Raw genomic sequence first — 17,113 nt, 5'->3', positions numbered from 1 at the left:
CCAACAAGGTCCAATCTAGTGGTCTGAATCGCAGATACTTGTCCCTTCCTGCTCAAAGCATAGGCCACTGGATTGGCCTTTCCTGGAAGGTACTCAATCATGCCACCGAACTGCTGGAATATCTGACTCCAGCGGTGTTGTCGATCACTCCACTGTGCACTTGGCATCGTCTGAATCCAGCGCCATGCCTGATGGTCAGTGCGGACCTCGAAGTCACGGCCATATAGGAAATGTTTCCAATGTTTCAAGGCCTGAATGACTGCTAGGAGTTCACGATCATAGACTGAGTAATTCTTTTCGGCGGGCAGTAACTTACGAGACATGTAAGCTACCGGATGACCATTCTGTTGCAATACACCTCCAATTGCGATGTTACTCGCATCGGTGATCACCTGAAATGGTTCGTCCCACGAGGCAAGGGCTAAACAAGGTGCTTCTGACAAAGCCACCTTGAGGTTCTGGAATGCCTCCAACGCTCGTGGAGTCATTCGAATCTTTTGCCTCCTTGTTTTCACTCCCTTTAGCAGATCGGTGAGGTCTGCCGAGAGATCAGAAAACTTGTCAATGTGGGTAGAATATGCCTGGCATATACCCACAAATGATCTAATGTCATAAGCAGTCTGAGGTACTTCCCAGTTAACAATCTCGGCCACTTTAGCCGGATCAAGTTTCGGCACTGATTATATATCCCAAGTAATGTACCTGGAACAGATAAAATTCTGACTTCTTTTCATTGACATAGAGCTCGTTGCTTTCCAGCAACTTAAGGACTTTCTCCACATCAATGTCATGCTGCTCAACTGTAGCTGAAAATATGAGTATGTCGTCCAGAAATATGAACACACACACTCCAATCAACTCCCGGAAAATACGCATCATCATGAGGTTAAATGTAGCTGGGCCGTTCGTCAAACCAAATGGCATGACCACAAATTCATAGTGGGCCCGTTCTGTACGAAAAGCTGTCTTGGGGATGTCCCCCTCAACAATCCGAACCTGGTGGTACCCACTCTTTAAATCCAATTTAGAGAACACCTTAGCTCCATTCAGCCTCTCGAGAATATAGTCAATTCGAGGCATCGGGAATCGGCTCTTGATAGTCAGCTTGTTGAGTGCACGATAATCGACACACAACCGAGAAGACCCATCTTTCTTCTTGACAAATAAGATCGGTGCTGCAAATGGCGACACGCTGGGGCGGATGAAGCCAGCTTGCAACAATTCTTGGAGTTGGCGGTCCAACTCCGATTCCATTGCCTTAGAAAGGCGATACGGGAACTTGCTCGGGGGTTCCGAGCCTGGGAGGAGGTCAATCTTGTGATCCTCCGGTCTGGACGGGGGAAGCTGGGGAGGGAGACTGTCCCGAAGAAAAATCTTCTGGAACTTTTCATGGAGAACCGAGTACTTCTCGAAAGCACTGGCCACCGTCTGGGCTGTCTGGATGTAAATCATCGCACACTGTGCGCCTTTCCTGACTGCTCGCTTAGCCTGCAAGTGGCTTATGAGCGGAAAGTTTGGAATACCTGGCTCACACTTAATGGTCACAGGGGTGTTTGACACATTCCGATCGATCTGGAACGTGTGCTTGTCCCACTTGACATCAGGAAGAAACTTGTGAAACCACTGGATACCCAAAATTATGTCTGCTCCTACAAGAGGGGCAACCATAAAGTCACGCACAAACTCTATGCCCTGAATGACTAACTTAGCACCTAGAGCTTCATACTTGACGCTCGTTGTCATGCCTGTGCTAAAACCCTCAACTTGTTTGTCCACCGGAGTCAGCTCGAAACGGGCACGCCTAGCGGCCTCTTCCGTGATCACATCCTCCGTGCTGCCGCTGTCAAACAAGACAATGACTCTCTGGCCACCTATGTAGCCAAAGGACTTGAGCAATTCGTTGCGCTCATACTCTTGGTCATGGGCGCCCTTCTGCTTATCTTCGAGCTCCCGGCTAATAATTGCTCCAACTGAAGCACCGGGGGTTGAAGAACTAGGGGTAGCCACTGGGGTCTGTGTGGGAGCTGTGCTCACCACGGAAGCTGTGGAGGCGGCGGCGGCCTTTGGAGGCTTCTTCGGACAATCCCGAGAAGTATGTCCTTTTGTGTGACAAAAGTAACATCTACCCTCCTTCCTGTACTGAGAAAGCTCCTCAGCACTCAACTTGCCACCTGTCTTGCCTGCCTCCGCTTTCTGGTCTGGAGTAAGCTTAGACGCATTGTTCGAGTTCTTGGAGCCAGAGGCTCCCGAGCTCTGTCCTGGGGAAGACCCCGTCTGGTTCTGGCTTTTGCCCCCCGAGGCGTTAGCCTTGGGAGAAGCCGACTGGGAAGTCTTGGGCTTGCCACCATTGTGTTTCATTTCTGCACTCTGCGCAAGCGAGAGTGCGTCCTCAAAGGTGGCTGGTCTAAACATACGCACCTCCCATTGGATTTGCGTGTCCAGGCCATACAAAAACTGCCCTTTCTTGTCCGAATCAGATAAGCCTAATTGCAGACACAAGGTCGAAATTCTATTGGCAAACTGAAGGACTGGTTGCGCGTTCTGACGCGCTCCCCTGAACTCGTCTTCGAGTCGCTCAAGGTAGTGGGGCGGTAGAAACCGCTGCTTAAGGTCACGGACGAACTCGTCCCACCCATAAGCTGCCATACCTGATCTGGTGTGGGCATGAGCCCACTGAGTCCACCAAGGAATGGCCTCACCTTCCAAGTACCAACTGGCTAAGATCACTTTGTCAATATCTGATTTTCTAACTGCGGCAAAGTAAGCTTCAAATTGATGTAACCATGAATACAGAGTAGTGGGATCGAGTTTACCATTATACTTACTGAAATTCATTTTCTCGGGAAAATGATTCGAGGGCGCCGCCGGTGTCAATCTGGCGTCCAAAGCTCTGAGGTAACGCTCGTGTTCCACTCGTCGCATGGCGTCGTCTTCGCGTTGTCGAATCTCCAATGCACGCATCTGCATCTCAAGCAAGGAGCTTGGCTGCGGCTGTGACCCCTCGAGAGGGTCCCTGTGACGAGGATCTGGTATCTGGGGTACGGAAGGAGAGGGAGGAGGAGATGGAAAACGCGACGCTGGAGAGCGAGAACGCTCCTCCAGAGCAGAAATCCGCGCCTTCTGCTCATCAAACTTGGTTGTCTGGTCTGCGATTGCTCGCATCATCTGCTGGAACATGTCTTGTACACTCAAGCCGGGTGCCCTAGCTGGGCTGCCTGGTGCACTCAGGTCCCATGGTTCTGGTTCTCTCTCGTCGCCGAAGTTCGCCATAGCGGGAAAATGCAGTTCCTTTCCGGAACGCAATCTAACCATCCACTATCTGTGTGGGAGACTTCCGGAGGCTTCCGGAGGCTAAAAACCAACCGTCCTTCGAGGGACAGGAGTCACTCCGAAAGGGGTAGTCCACCGGCGTCTAAAAACCAACCACACGAGCGAAAAAATTTTCTGGTTTTCTTTGCTGAATCTTTGTCCTTGAAGTGAGCTCTGATACCACTGTAATATGCGGAAGCTTCGGAGAAGGATCGGTACTTCAAAACTTAGAAAACAGCACTCTTTTCGCGACGGAATTAACGCACAAACTGAAAGACGATGTGCAGAAAAATAGGGAGAGAAGGGGGAGATGGAGAAGGACACAGTATTGGGTCCCAATTACCCTCTGTAGGGCCCCCACCATGGATGGTGTATTTGCTTTATTAGAATGATGTAAATCTGAAAACAAATACAAAGTACTTGACCTTTTCTTGGCTGGAAAAACCTGCCCTTGACCTTCAGTCCTTCACCCCTTTGCTTTAGCAATGTTCTTGGCTGTCCTGGCCCTTGGTTGCTTGGAGCTCTTGGTGAATTATGAGATGAGTGCAATGATTTATGTCTTGGGTATTTATACCCTCTATTATATGCAGTCGGCTGGCTTCAGGGAGCTCCACGACTATGTCTTGAATATAAAGTGCTTGCACACTTATAATTAATGCTTTCACACTATGCCAATACTGTCCAGCCTGCACATGAGTTCTGGGACAGCCTCCTGACTGCTGGGCACCATGCGCATGGGTGTGGGACTGCCCCCCACACCTGGCCGACTGGCTGGGCAGGGTTTCTAACCCTGTCGGCTGCCTGTCCAGCAGCCCTAGGGCTGGCCGACTGCCCTTCCAGCCCAAGCCATGGCTGGTGGGCACAATGTGGGCCCTCCTGGCCCCTTGGGGGTGGTTCTACACCTCCCCCATGCCCATTCTACAAGTGCAAGTGCAAATCCTCACACTGGGGTAGCCCTATGGCTGGCCCCATCTCTACATGCAAACCTACATGCCTATAGAGGCCTGGCATCCAGTTGCAAACCAAATACTCAGCACATCTGACATCATTCCAGAGGGAGACTCACAACGCGGACTGGCACTGCTTCCTGTGCAGGACAATGCACACCTGACCTTGGACTCATGTGCAGGACAATGCACACCTGACCTCGGACGACTGAGATGGATCCCTGGCTGACTCGTCCCGGACTGGGCTCACATGGGACCAGTTCACCATCCCAGGTCCTGCACCTTCTGTACAGAAATGTCTACGTGGCATCCAAGTGCGGGATGCACGTGACATCCAATCAGGTGAAGGGACATGGAGAGATGCCCATTTATGAGTAAAAGGGGAGGATCAGGTCCTGGACATTGAGTCTTGTCCGTCTCGGGACTTCAGTGAGTGAAAACTTGGAAGCGGTCATAATTTATAAGTGACTTTTGGGCGCCAAAACTTTAATGAAGTGGGAACGCACTCACTTATAAATATTGGCTAAGTCCTAAGGGCTATTTGAGCCTAGATTGGGTAATACTTACCACCTGTTCACATGCCACACAACCATGTCAGCAGACAGCTTCACACGCACGGTTCACGGGCGGGCATCCCCTCACCCGGAACTACACATTGGTCGAGCAAGCATGAAAACAGCATGCAATTTCAATTGCAAGCAAGCACATAAAGATGCTATGCAATGCAGCATTGGTATGGACAATCCCTGTTCATGAGACTATACCAAAATAGACATGCTCCAGGCAAGTACATGAGGTACCAGACCCGATGGAAGACCAATCCACCAATGGAAGACCAATCCACCAAGCATTTCCGGGCATGTACACAGAGGCACAAGTTCCAACAGAAAGCCAAGTCTACAGTATCACATGAGTGGTATCAATCCTCGGCATAAACAACTGCCATGGACACCAGTCCAATGTACATACATGATAAGAAAGCACGGGTGGACCAATTGGGTGGCCAAATGGTGAGAGAGAGAGAAATGAAATGAAATGATATATTAACGTCTTTTGAAGGCCAAAATGACCTATGAGACTAAAAAGGTTACAACAATTGGTGGATCTGATACAATGTCTGTGTAAGAAAAGCTAAAAACAACTAAACAACTAACTGAAATTGAAACAACTATGAGGAAAAGTAAGGTACTAGGAGCTCCTAATGGATAACATCTCTCCATGGTGAGTACTCTGACTGGACGTCTCCCATGCCGTGCTAGTATGGTCCTGATCCTCTGTTGTAGTCTCCGCCGGTGTCGAGATGGGCCTCTCATCTTGGTGCGCTTGGACCACCCCAGGTCTATAGCCCGATCAATTAGTGTACCTTTGGTGCGGCTATACTCTGAGGCTAGCTGCAATGCCTACTGGCCTGACTGCCCAATCTCCGCCGGTGTCGAGATGGGCCTCTCATCTTGGTGCGCTTGGACCACCCCAGGTCTATAGCCCGATCAATTAGTGTACCTTTGGTGCGGCTATACTCTGAGGCTAGCTGCAATGCCTACTGGCCTGACTGCCCAATCTCTGGTCGAAAGAAGTCTGTAATCTGCCTCTGTAGGTGTCTCTCCCTCTCTGATCCCCTCCCTCTCAAGAGACCCTCTCTATGTCTACGCAGCTCCAACAAGTATAATCCAAGGCATCTGTGATCTTGGTATCTCATGACTCTAGAAAGTGGTTCGAAACCCTCTTTGAACAGGCAGTGAAAACGGCCTCGTATCTCATAATATACTGGACAGTGATATATGTAATGTAACTCTGTCTCTGGCTCCATCTGGCACAGCTGGCAAATCCTGGCCTCAGCTGGTACTCCTCTGAATCTGCCAGTCTCAATCTCTAGTTGGTGTGAGGATGTGCGCATCTGACCAATAGCACACCGTACCCCATGAGAAAGATGAGTATCCATGTAGTTGGGTCTAATCACAAACCCATCCTCCGTGAGCTGGAGAAGATGATCTCTATAGAAAGCCATCTTCGTACCAAGCTCGTGTGTCGGCTGTATCCATGTCCTCCTAGTGTCCAGCTGAGTCAAGTCCTGCTTGATAAGTCTGGTAATCTCTGCCCGTGAGAGAGAGGGAGGGTGCATCCAGGGAGTACTGAAATGGAGGTAGCCTGTCCATACTAAAGCCATGCAGTTGGAACCAAGCTGTCGTCTGTGCATACCAACATGATCCGTCTCCCTGTGATGCCAATTGTCGTGAAGACTCCAGGGCTAAGCGAGCATACCTGTCTCTAGGGAGAGCCCAAGTGCTATGTATAAAGGAGACCGATCGAGTGAGTGCCTCTACTACCAATGGGGGGGGGATGCACGGATAATATCATGTGGTACGGAGGCCTTGGCCCTAATCATCCGGGAAATCATAGAAACCAAGGGCCTCTCCATACATCTCCATCCATCAGTGCTACCACCTCGGTTGTGGTGATCCACTTAGGGTCCCCATATCTCCACTCCATACAGCATGGCTGAAGTGACCAAAGTGTCAAAGAGCCAGAGCTTTGTTCGAGGTTCCTGAAACTGAACCTGCGGACACATCCTCTCTAGTCTCCCCAATGTTGCATAAGCTCTGGTCAATCTGGTCTCCGTTGGTCTCCTCAAGGAAAATAGTGGGCCACTAAAAACCACACCAAGGTAAGTATATGCTGTATACTCCACTGTCTCCTGACCATATGTAAAGGTGGGTACTGACCTCCTAACCCACTGTGCTGTGGTGTTAAACACCATCACCTTGGTTTTACCAAGGTTAACAGACAATCCACTGTCCTGCGCAAACGTGTGCAATGCATCCAAATGACGCTGCATCCCCTCTAGAGAATCTGAGATCAGCACAATATCATCAGCATACAATAATTGGGAATCCATGTCCCTGCTAGCTGTGCTCCTCTGTCACCCTCCCGCTCTACATAGTCCGAAACCTCATCCACATACATCCCAAATAAGGTGGGAGAAAGGGGGCAGCCCTGTTTCACCCCAATAGTGGAGTGAACCATCTCAGATATACCCTGAGTAGTACGTACCTACCCCACAATTGTCCTGTATAAAGCCATGATTCCCCAAATCAGCTCTGCGGGCACTCCCATCTCCTGTAGTCTGCGCATCAGTCTGGCTCTCGGTACTGTGTCAAAAGCTTTTTGCTGAAATCCACAAAGCAACAATAAATCCTCCTGCCATATAATCTGCCCTCCTCAATAATAGCTATGAGTGTCAAGATATGGTCAAGAGTGGAGAAACCTCTCCTGAACCCTGCCTGTTGCTGTGATGCACGTATGCCCTCTCTCTCTGCCCATCTACTCAACTCCTGCTCAAGAATAGATGCATATAATCTAGCCAATGTGTGACCAATCATGATGGTACGATAATTCCCAGGAAGCATGGGATCCCTTGACTTGAAGATAGGCACAATCGTGGACATATTCCAAGTCTCAGGAAGACCCTTACACATGGCTTGGTTAAACATCATAGCAATAAGCTATGCAAGCATATCTTTGGCATGAATAAAGTGTTCTGCTACCAAACCATCATGATCATATGCTCTTCGAGTCCTCATCCTGTCAATAGCTTTCCTTACCATCTCAGCAGTAAAGAAAGCACATGTCTCTGGGCATGGCTCCGATGGGTCTGGCAGGGGCGGCTCTCCTGGTGCTATGTATAGGGATGCTGCATACTCACCCCAAATCTCTGTGGAGGTAATGGCTGGTGATGGTGAATGCTCATGGAATAGTCTCCATGCCTCGCGTGAGTCCTGACTCATAAATAACTGATACAAATCCCTCTCTAACTGAGCAAGATAAGCCCTCTTCTTCCGTCGCACTAGGTGCCGGAAGGTAATCCGTGACTATCTGTGAGTGGTAACACCCATGAGCACCTCTCTCTGTAATCTGATCCTCATCTCTCTACACTCCTCATCATACCAGCTGTTCTGGGGCATGTTCCCAGATCGTCTCCGTGTAGGCTGACTATGGGGATATGCCTCTGATGGTGCAGCATGAAGCGTCTCTATCAATATCTGAGTGAGCTCATCTAATGGCCGTCCCGGCTCCTCGGCACATAAGCGTCTGTATATCTCATCCGTGTACACGGTGTCAGTCTCCCTCGTAAAGGTATAACGAGTGTGTGTGGAGACCTGTCCCAATGGAGCGGTGCTAAACTGAAATGTGAGAGTGAAGGACAAGATAGCATGATCCACTGCTATTCCAACCGGCCTAGTGCCTACCATAAAATCCTGAAAAGAGGGAATGAGACTGGGCTGAGCCATAACATAGTCCACTGTACTAGCACCATGCCGATGTGGAAAGCTAGTGAAACCGCCCGATGTCGGGAATCTCTGTAGGCCATTCAGGATGGCCAACCCATGTGCAATCCCCATGTCTATCAAATACCACCCATACACTGTATGTTCCTCATCCTGTGAGAGTCTAGATAGGCCCATATCCCTAACATCAAGCTCCCTCAACATCTCCTCTGAGGTATCATAAAATACTGTCTGGTTATGGGCGGTCGTGGCATTGAAGTCCCCCAGGAGAATGATGTCACAATCCTTGGAGAACTCCCAAATGTCATCATCCAAAATAGAAAAGGGAGACTGCCCGCTAGGTGATGCATACACTGATGTACTAGGAGCAAAATAGCATATAGCAATGTAGAGATATCTGCCCGTCTCTGCCCTCAGTCTAACCCACATGTACCTAGCCTGCTCATCTCTGCGGACTATATGTATCAGTGGCTGTAGCTCCTTTCTAAACATTACTGCCACTCCTCCTGAGCCCCGTCCTCTATGCTCTGAACGAGCCTCCTGTCTACAAGCTGTCTCCCATCGGTATCCACTAACATGTGGCATGGACTGTCCAGGAGCCTGATGCGTCTCACAGTAGAAGATGATGTCCCTCCCAGTGAAACTATCCTCAAAAGCGTTCTGGTTCTTTAGCCTTCAACTTTGTGTCTATGGGATTCACTTTGACAATGTAAATGAGCTGCTTCTTTCTAAGTCCTTTCAGGCTTCAATGCCCATCATAGAGAAGAGCTCCTTGGTTTCCCCTTCCGCATCATCACGGTCTTTTAGATCGGACACTCCTAACATGTAAGGCTCGGGTCTTCCTCCTTTGCTCCTCTTCAAGGGTCATGTTGATGATGGTGGGAGTGGGGATGGGTGGCGATTCTTTACCTTTCCCTTTCTTGGCGACCTCGATCCATTTCTCCGCCTCGTCCATCTTCTTTTGTGTCTTTGTGATCACCTCCACCCATGAAGATGTCTTCTCTTTATGTTGCTCCTCCTCCTCTCGAATGATCCTCATTTGTTCCTTGATGGTATTCAGCTCTTCAATAAAGGAGGGCTGAAATTTTCCATCCTCAAGCTTGCCTTTTGAAGTGGCTTCCAACTCCTTTTTGAGGGCTGAGATTTCAGCCGCTTCACTTTTAGCATGCAATTTGGCCTCCACTAGTTCCTCCTTTAAGGCTGAAATCTCAGCCTCTTGCTTGGATGTTCTCTCTTCGAGCTCTTGGATTTTGTCAAATCCCTTCTCGAGTTTGGAGAGGCGGTTTATGATTGCGGTAACGGAAGAGTCGACCATCTTCTTGTTTTCTTTGATAATTGTGCCGAGCTTGTCCTCCACCTTCACGAGCTCCTCTTTAACTCCGGTCTTGGCCATGACTTTTTGCAGAACTTCCCACAGCCAATGGACAGGAAATTAATCCATGACACCGGCACGAAACAGCAGCCCTGCAGTCCGTCTTTCTTAAGAGAGAGAGAGAAGGTGCGGTCTTGCGCCTCTCCTCCTACAACCGTCTGTAGCTCGCCATTAGCTAAGAGAGGAGACCTCTCCTCCTACAACCGTCTGCAGCTCGCCATTAGCCAAGAGAGGAGAGAGAAACATGTGCAGCTCTGTGCACCAGTAGTCCAGCCCTCTGTGTGCCTTCAGAGAAAGCGAAAAAGCACACACCTGAAGCTGCAAGTCGACTCCCTCCAAAAGAAGCATAGGTCCCAGTAATAGCATAAGGGCCATGATTATCCCCAAAAAGAGGTTCTTTTATTTTTAAGGCTTTTAAACCTTTGTCCCCTCTAACCCTTTGTCCCCATGGGTTATGAAAAGGACCTTTCTTAATTCTTATAGTCCTTTTTGACCCCTATAGGTGTACCTACTACCAATCTGTCCATGAAGCTATTGCCCCAAACTGATGCCATTCACACTGTCCACCATGTCCCCATGCACACTTGCATAATGTCAAGAGAAAAACATGTGGGCGTAACACACAATACATGGAAGGACAAAAAACTTAAAAAGGCTAAAGCATGGAAAGACTCAAAAGTGCTAAAGCCTAGAGCTAAGTAATAAGGCCCATGAATCATGATCCATGAATGATCATCCATGTGAAGTGCTTGCCTCATGGTCATGGGTAGCTTGTGCCAAAGAAACATCAAGCTCATCCTCACTCTCATCCTCATTGGCATGTTGCTGCCGCACCTCATTCTCTTGTTGCTCTTCTTATTGACTCATCTCCCACTCGGCGAAAGGATTTGCCTTCTTGGTCACGCTCTTGCAAAGCATTCTCAAGTTTACATTGACGAAGACAAGGTCATTGGCACGCTCTACCCTCAGTTGGTTCCTCTTCCTAGAGGCAATGTGGTTGTAGGGTCTCCAAAGTTACTCCAAGCAAGAGGAGTTGACGGCCAGGCTAAGTATGCGAATGGCCAACTATTGTAGCTTTGGTCCATCTGAACCAAAGTCCTCCCACCATAGAGCGGCACTAACCTTGGAGCGGCGATGTATGCATCATGACAACCATAGGAGCCATAAAATGACCTGTACATGGAAAGCTGGTCCCTAATCTTCCGCCTAACCGATGCATCAGGCACAAGACGGTCCAAGATGACCCTCCACCCAGCGCTCACCTCTCGGTCGCTCTCTTGCTTGTTGCCTTGGTATTCTAGGTCAACCACATAAGCTGCTGCATGCAATGGAGAGTAGTAGAAATTCCACCTTCCTAGACACAAGGCATAGATCTTCTCGTATTTGTTTTTGTTAGGCATGCCGCACAAAGTTTTTCAACTTCTCTATCATGCGATCCATGGCCTCATAGACCGTGTCTATGCATGGTTGCGTAGCGTCTACAATCCTCAATAGGTGGACTATGGGCCTCAATAGTATCTGTGGTCTTCACTCTCCCACCAAGAGGCTTCATCCGCCCGTAACCTACACTCTTGGCCGGTGTTTGTATGGGACTCTTGCATGTCGGCAAACTCGTCGCTAAGGAAAAGCCCCCTCAAAGCACCACTACAATCCTTCAACCGGCCCAACATGAGGAAGTTGTAGGCAAACCGGGTGTTGGAATATTTGAGGAGAGAGAGAGAGAGAGAGGACCTCTTGTTGAACTCATGCCGAAGTCGTCGGTGGTTGAGGACAAAGGAGACCATGGTGTTGGCCTCCTCAATGAGCGGGCTGATCCATGGCAATGCCCCTATGTCCTTGAGGAGGTTGTTTAGGCAATGAGCCATACAAAAGGACACCGTGAGTCGTGACATGTCCATACATACCTCGGAGGATAGCTCCCGCCACTCTATTCGAAGGCTCCCCATCCACAACAAAGCTCACTTAATGTTCGGGGCCAATGATCTCCATGGTGGTAGTCCACTTTGCCGCAAGCACATCCGCGCTCTTCTCAATGCCGGATGCATCATGAGATGAGATGAAGTACATCTTTTCGTGGGAATATGCAACCACGCCATGAATACTCCTCTTGCGGGTGTCGCTCCATCCATCCACAATGAGGGAGACTCCGTTTCTCTCCCATTGCTGCTTTGTGTTGTCGGCCGCTTGCTCTACGATGCGCTTCTCCTCCTCAAGCAATGTAGTGCGCAAGCTCTCGGATGAGGGGGGCGTATAGGTTGAGCCATACTCCCCAATCTTCCGAACCATGGCCTTGAAGTATTCCGATGTATTCAAGAAAGCAATTTACTAATGAGAAGGGGACTAGTATGATGAAAACATGAAATGATGAATCGGTGATGATCAATCGCACTTACCTAGTTGCTTGAAAGGCAATGTGGTCGTGGAAGAAGTAATGGGCTACCACCATATCCACCTCCTCCTTCAACTTGGGGTTCCAATTCTCCCCAAGTGTAGATTGTCGCCATGGGCCGCGCAATAGTTGAGAGGCGGTGGAGATGGAGGGTGCCGGCGTGATGGATGGAGCAACATTCCGACTCGATGGTGAAGGTGATGACGTGCATGATCCCAATCCACCACATGACTCCATCATAGAGGCTTGAGTTCCTCTCCCCATCGTCACGGGATCCACGGCCACTCGTGGTGTCCTTCTTGTTGCTTCGACCGCCTTGTAGATGGCAAGCTTGTTGAGAAGTTCCCATCTCTTTTCGGGTGTGACATTTGTGCAAAACCGCACCTCATGCCCACTCTTATGCAAGAGGTGGGCTCGTACTTTGTCAGCGCCGCCCGTTCGCCGGTATGGGCAATGCCCATGGCCGAGAACCGCTTCCATGAGCAGATGGGGTGTAGTTAACCTCCTCCCACCATGTCCATCCCATCGTCCTTCTACGGGAAGCCTTGGCACGTGAGGAGGATGCCATGGTTGAAGATGGCTTGTCACTTGAAAGTCGATAGCTTGAGAGAGGGAGAGAGAGGCTTGAGAGAGAGAGAGACTAGAGTGCTTATGTGAGAGCCTAGAGGCTTGGGATTCTATCCTAAGATGACCTAAATGCTTTGTTCTCCAAGTGGGTTAAGTGATGCGTACTGACACCTAAGGCTTCGGATGTAGCTCGTGCCTGACATGTCCTTGGACTAGGGCTCACAATGGGGTCATGGCATATGACAAATAAATACCTAAAAAGTCCTATTGATGTACAAATGATGAGCTAGTGTGTCACATAGCACCTCAGTGCATGGGTGCATTTGACAATTATATACATCTGTATTGAGGGAGGGAGGGGGGTCAGCCTGAGTGGTGGCTTATTGTACCATTTCGTTTTCAGCTTTGTACCTTGTCTTGTGTTGCTCCATTTACATCAAGTGTTTAAGTGTTAACTATTTACGAGACGTGCCCAAGTGTGTTTACACCCATCTGGGTAAATTACATAGTCTTAGAGAATCTTTGGCTTTAGTTGTGGTTGCCTTGGTTTTTGTGCTTGTACAAGACTCTTCTCATCTAGTATCTTCAATGTTTGATATCATGGAGACACCACAGGAGGTCATGTCACCAGATTCATCTTCATCTTCATCTTAGGAGGATGTGCCAGTTGGTATGTTCCTTAACATAGGTTCAGGAGGATACTCCGATTGGTTTGTCTTCACAACGAACATATTTCTTGGAGATTGTATTGATGACAGTTGTAGTTTCTTCTTTGGTGTTATCAAAGATTGTATTATTTGGAGTATGTCCCACAAGGAGATGATGTTCTAGACATACAGGTTGCGAACAGTACTGGTGGATACAAATTTGGTGCATTAAGTATTGTTTCCGGTTATGCTTTCTTCTGCCAGAGTGCGTTGGAGTTGATGCAAGCATGTATTGTGATCCACCCGAGTTGATGCATGTTTGGATAGTGGAATTTTGTTAGGGCATTCTTAGGAGTGTTCTTCCTTTGTACTACATCGGTCTGCCATGCTTCTTCATGTATTTGAACACATTGTGCTAGATCAGGCGAAAGTTGGTCATCCACAGGTTTCTTTGCAGGTTTTTGTGCGAATGCGGTGAGGACGAACTGTGAGCCTTTGCAACGGATGCAAAGTGGTCTTATATGCAAATGAGGGAGAATGTGTGACACCTCCATGTATTCCGGGCACACATGTGGTCAGTCATGTCAGCATATGGAGCAGTCGGGTGCGCCTGGACAGAAACGCCCAGGTGTTGGGCAAGTCGGGCAGCCACATGTCTGAAACCGATTGCATTTATGCAAGTTGTGGGCGACAACTCTACAGGCCGGCCGACAGCAGTAGGACTGGCTGAGAGGGCATGATGACCCCTATATATACATGCGTTGGATATTTAGTCATTCCGTTTACCAAGCGATTGCACTCCTGCTGCAGAGCGTTTCTCTGTCCAGCAGGCTGATCTAGGGTTGATCCCAGGGTGATCTATGGCAGTGTTTGGGCTGAGATTAGAGATCTACATTTTTAGTATCATTTTGTACTTGGAGAGTGCTGTTGTACTACATTTTATTGTACATTAATATACAGTAGTTTAGGAAGAAGTGTGTCTCTATTCCGCTTTCTATCTTCTCTGTTATTCGTTTGCACATTGGACATGAGTCTAAAACATGATACGCAGAAGGGTGGTTGGGATCTCGAATATCAATAGAGGCCAAGAGATTCAACAAGTGTACCATTAAGTTTTATAGGAAGGTGTTCTTGACGCACAATAGAGGGATGAAAAGCAAAAGAACATTAAGCCGATTGTTTTTTGTAGTTAATATTTGTGGTTTCTGAAATTCCTTTTTTTTTTTCCCACTGGAGAAACTATGTTAAAGTTTTTTAAAGATGGACAAAAGAGAAATTATCCATGTGTGTGAGACTTTGATTGCATGCCTTTTCTCATTTGGACGTACTCTCACTTTTTTTAATCATTCTCGCGAAATATCCGTACTCCACAATATTTGCAAACAAAGGGGCACACGGTAACTGTCCATCCTGCAACAAATCCCTGGAAAAGGGCGAAGTCTCTGGTGGGAAGTAGCATACTGCAATGTGTACTATCCGGAAGCCCGGACTGACTAAACGCATCTGCATGAAACAAGCCTCCTCTTCCACACAGAGCGACTGCCGGCCGCGCGGGGGAGTGGGGGGGGGCTGAATTTGCTAGGAGTACTAAGGTTTTTGATGTGCATTATGGGTTTTATCTTCTGGGAGAACTTGATTCTCTGCTATGGTTATAAGCTGGGTTGGGGGGTAAAGGGAAAGTTTTAAGATTGTTTGGAAGCATGTGTCATAACCGTTCAGAATATTGTCAACTAGTGTCAAGCTTTTTTGTGGCGGAAGCCAAGCTGCAAGTTTTTGGTGCAATTACACAATTATTGTTAAATTGATAACTTAAACATTTGGCATCATTTAGGGGCCACTTTAGAGGCTTTTTTACAGATCCTCCTATACATAATGGTAGTCCAGAGGCTATGTTGAGTTTGCCCTTGTTATCTAAAGGGTCATTCTTTGTAATCGTTTCTTTCGGCAGTTTACAATTGTAAGAATTGTATTCATGCATCAAGATTACATGGCTGTATCCCATGAATTTGCACTCATTTTTCTCACAATTTCCCCATTTAGGCTCTTTGTTTTAATTCATGACTTGTAAGACATGGACTAGTCTGATTTATGGGGAACTAACCATATTATAGTTTTTTTTTTTAATGGATACGTCGCAGATGTTTGGGCAGGAGGCAATGAAATACTTGGATTATGTGGAATGCTATCCTGGAGGGTACAGGCGAGGGGTGAAAATAGCAAAAGCTTGTGCTGAAGCAAATATTCAAGGTTTCCCAACATGGATCATCAAAGGAGAAGTAAGCGCTGTGTGTGTCTATGCACATGTGCATTGAACTATCATAAGATGTTTATTTGTAGCTATGATGTAGACATGAAGGATTAATTAGTTGTTTAATTCTCTTTGTAGGTGCTATCTGGTGAGCAAAAGCTTTCAGAGCTTGCTCGTGTAGCTGGGTTTGATGGTCTCAACACTCCAGAATGACTAATTCTGTTCAAGGTACGAGTTAAGAACTTAGCTTGACTTGTTTGCCCGTAGAAAGGAATAGTGAAGGGTTTTATTTGGGGATGATGGTCGTTCAGTTTGAATTTAGTTTGATATCTTTGATTATGAAGACTGGTGAAGGTGTATAGAGAGAGGCTGGTCTTAGGATAACCAGGACACCAAAAGTTTCAACTACTCTGGTGATATGAGAAGATGAGCAGACACTGTTCGGATAGTTCAGTCTCTGGCGTTGAGCATCATAAGAGATGCTTAGTTGTAATTTTGGACTCTAATGATCAACATTGAGCTCAAGAGTCGAACAAGCTTGGCACATGAAAATGTTTTTGCAAATTAATAGACATTTAAATGCTAGTAGATGGTTTATCTTCCGTTCTGTGTCAGTTTATTACCATACTGATACAGTTGATTCAAATGAGAAAGGTTTGCGTTGTGGTATCTATAAGCTTGTTTTGAACACATGTGAGGAGTTCTATGTAATTTTCTCAAATCCATGCCGCTGCTTTATAAAAAGGTAGCTGTTAGTGGTATGTTTCTTTTTTGGGGGCATAGAGTGCTTTGAAAATTATACAAAATCAGGTTCCTTAATCTCCTCTCTTGCTATAAGGATGCCCAATCTCTTTGTCTCTGTCTTTCTCTCTCTCTCAAAAACCAAAGAAAACTCCGTCCTTAACTGATATATATCTCCACTACAGAGCTACCCAAGCCAATTATTATGTCTCTTTCTGTTATTTGATTGATTATGTCTGAGGTCTTCACGGCCTAATGCCCGTGATTTGGTCCCATAGCTCAAATTTGGCCCTTGTGCGTGCGTGCGCACACCCCACACACACACACACACACACACGTGTGTGTGTGTGTGTGTGTGTGTGTGTGTGTGTGTGTGTAAAGGTTCTCGAAAAATGGAGCAATTCTTCTTTTGGTTCCTGCAGATGGATTTTTGATAAGACTATAAACTGAATCCACTCCTTCAAACGAATTCCTCTTCTGTTAAGAGTTTTTGGAATGTTGGCTGCTCAATAATTGCATGCGAGGGGTTTTAGGTAATTTTAAAAAACCCTTAGCATTTGGATTGTTTTTTAATGAGTTGGTTTTGTGCTTTGACTAATCAAGGTCCATT

At 47.5% G+C, this 17,113-nt stretch overlaps 1 protein-coding gene across 2 annotated transcripts in view; it reads left to right on the top strand.

The window, feature by feature from the left end:
- LOC147636588 (thiol-disulfide oxidoreductase LTO1-like) overlaps nt 1-16,344 on the top strand; it is an 81,812-nt gene extending 65,468 nt beyond the window's left edge. Inside the window, exons 6-8 of one of the 2 annotated variants that reach the window (XM_086800009.1) lie at nt 15,653-15,790; nt 15,901-15,990; nt 16,107-16,344. In XM_086800009.1, the coding sequence (XP_086656135.1) occupies nt 15,653-15,790; nt 15,901-15,975 (213 nt within the window). In that variant the 3' untranslated portion in view covers nt 15,976-15,990; nt 16,107-16,344. Of the gene's footprint in view, nt 1-15,652; nt 15,791-15,900 lie in introns of both variants that reach the window. The other variant, XM_086800010.1, reaches the window with a different exon arrangement.
- Nucleotides 16,345-17,113: the final 769 nt, after the last annotated feature.

This window comes from Cibotium barometz, chromosome 7, assembly GCF_041138505.1.
Source record: "Cibotium barometz isolate CiBa-2024 chromosome 7, ASM4113850v1, whole genome shotgun sequence".
Lineage (NCBI taxonomy): Eukaryota > Viridiplantae > Streptophyta > Polypodiopsida > Cyatheales > Cibotiaceae > Cibotium > Cibotium barometz.
Note: the sequence above shows the minus strand (reverse complement) of the source record. Positions and strands in the feature narration are given on the sequence as shown.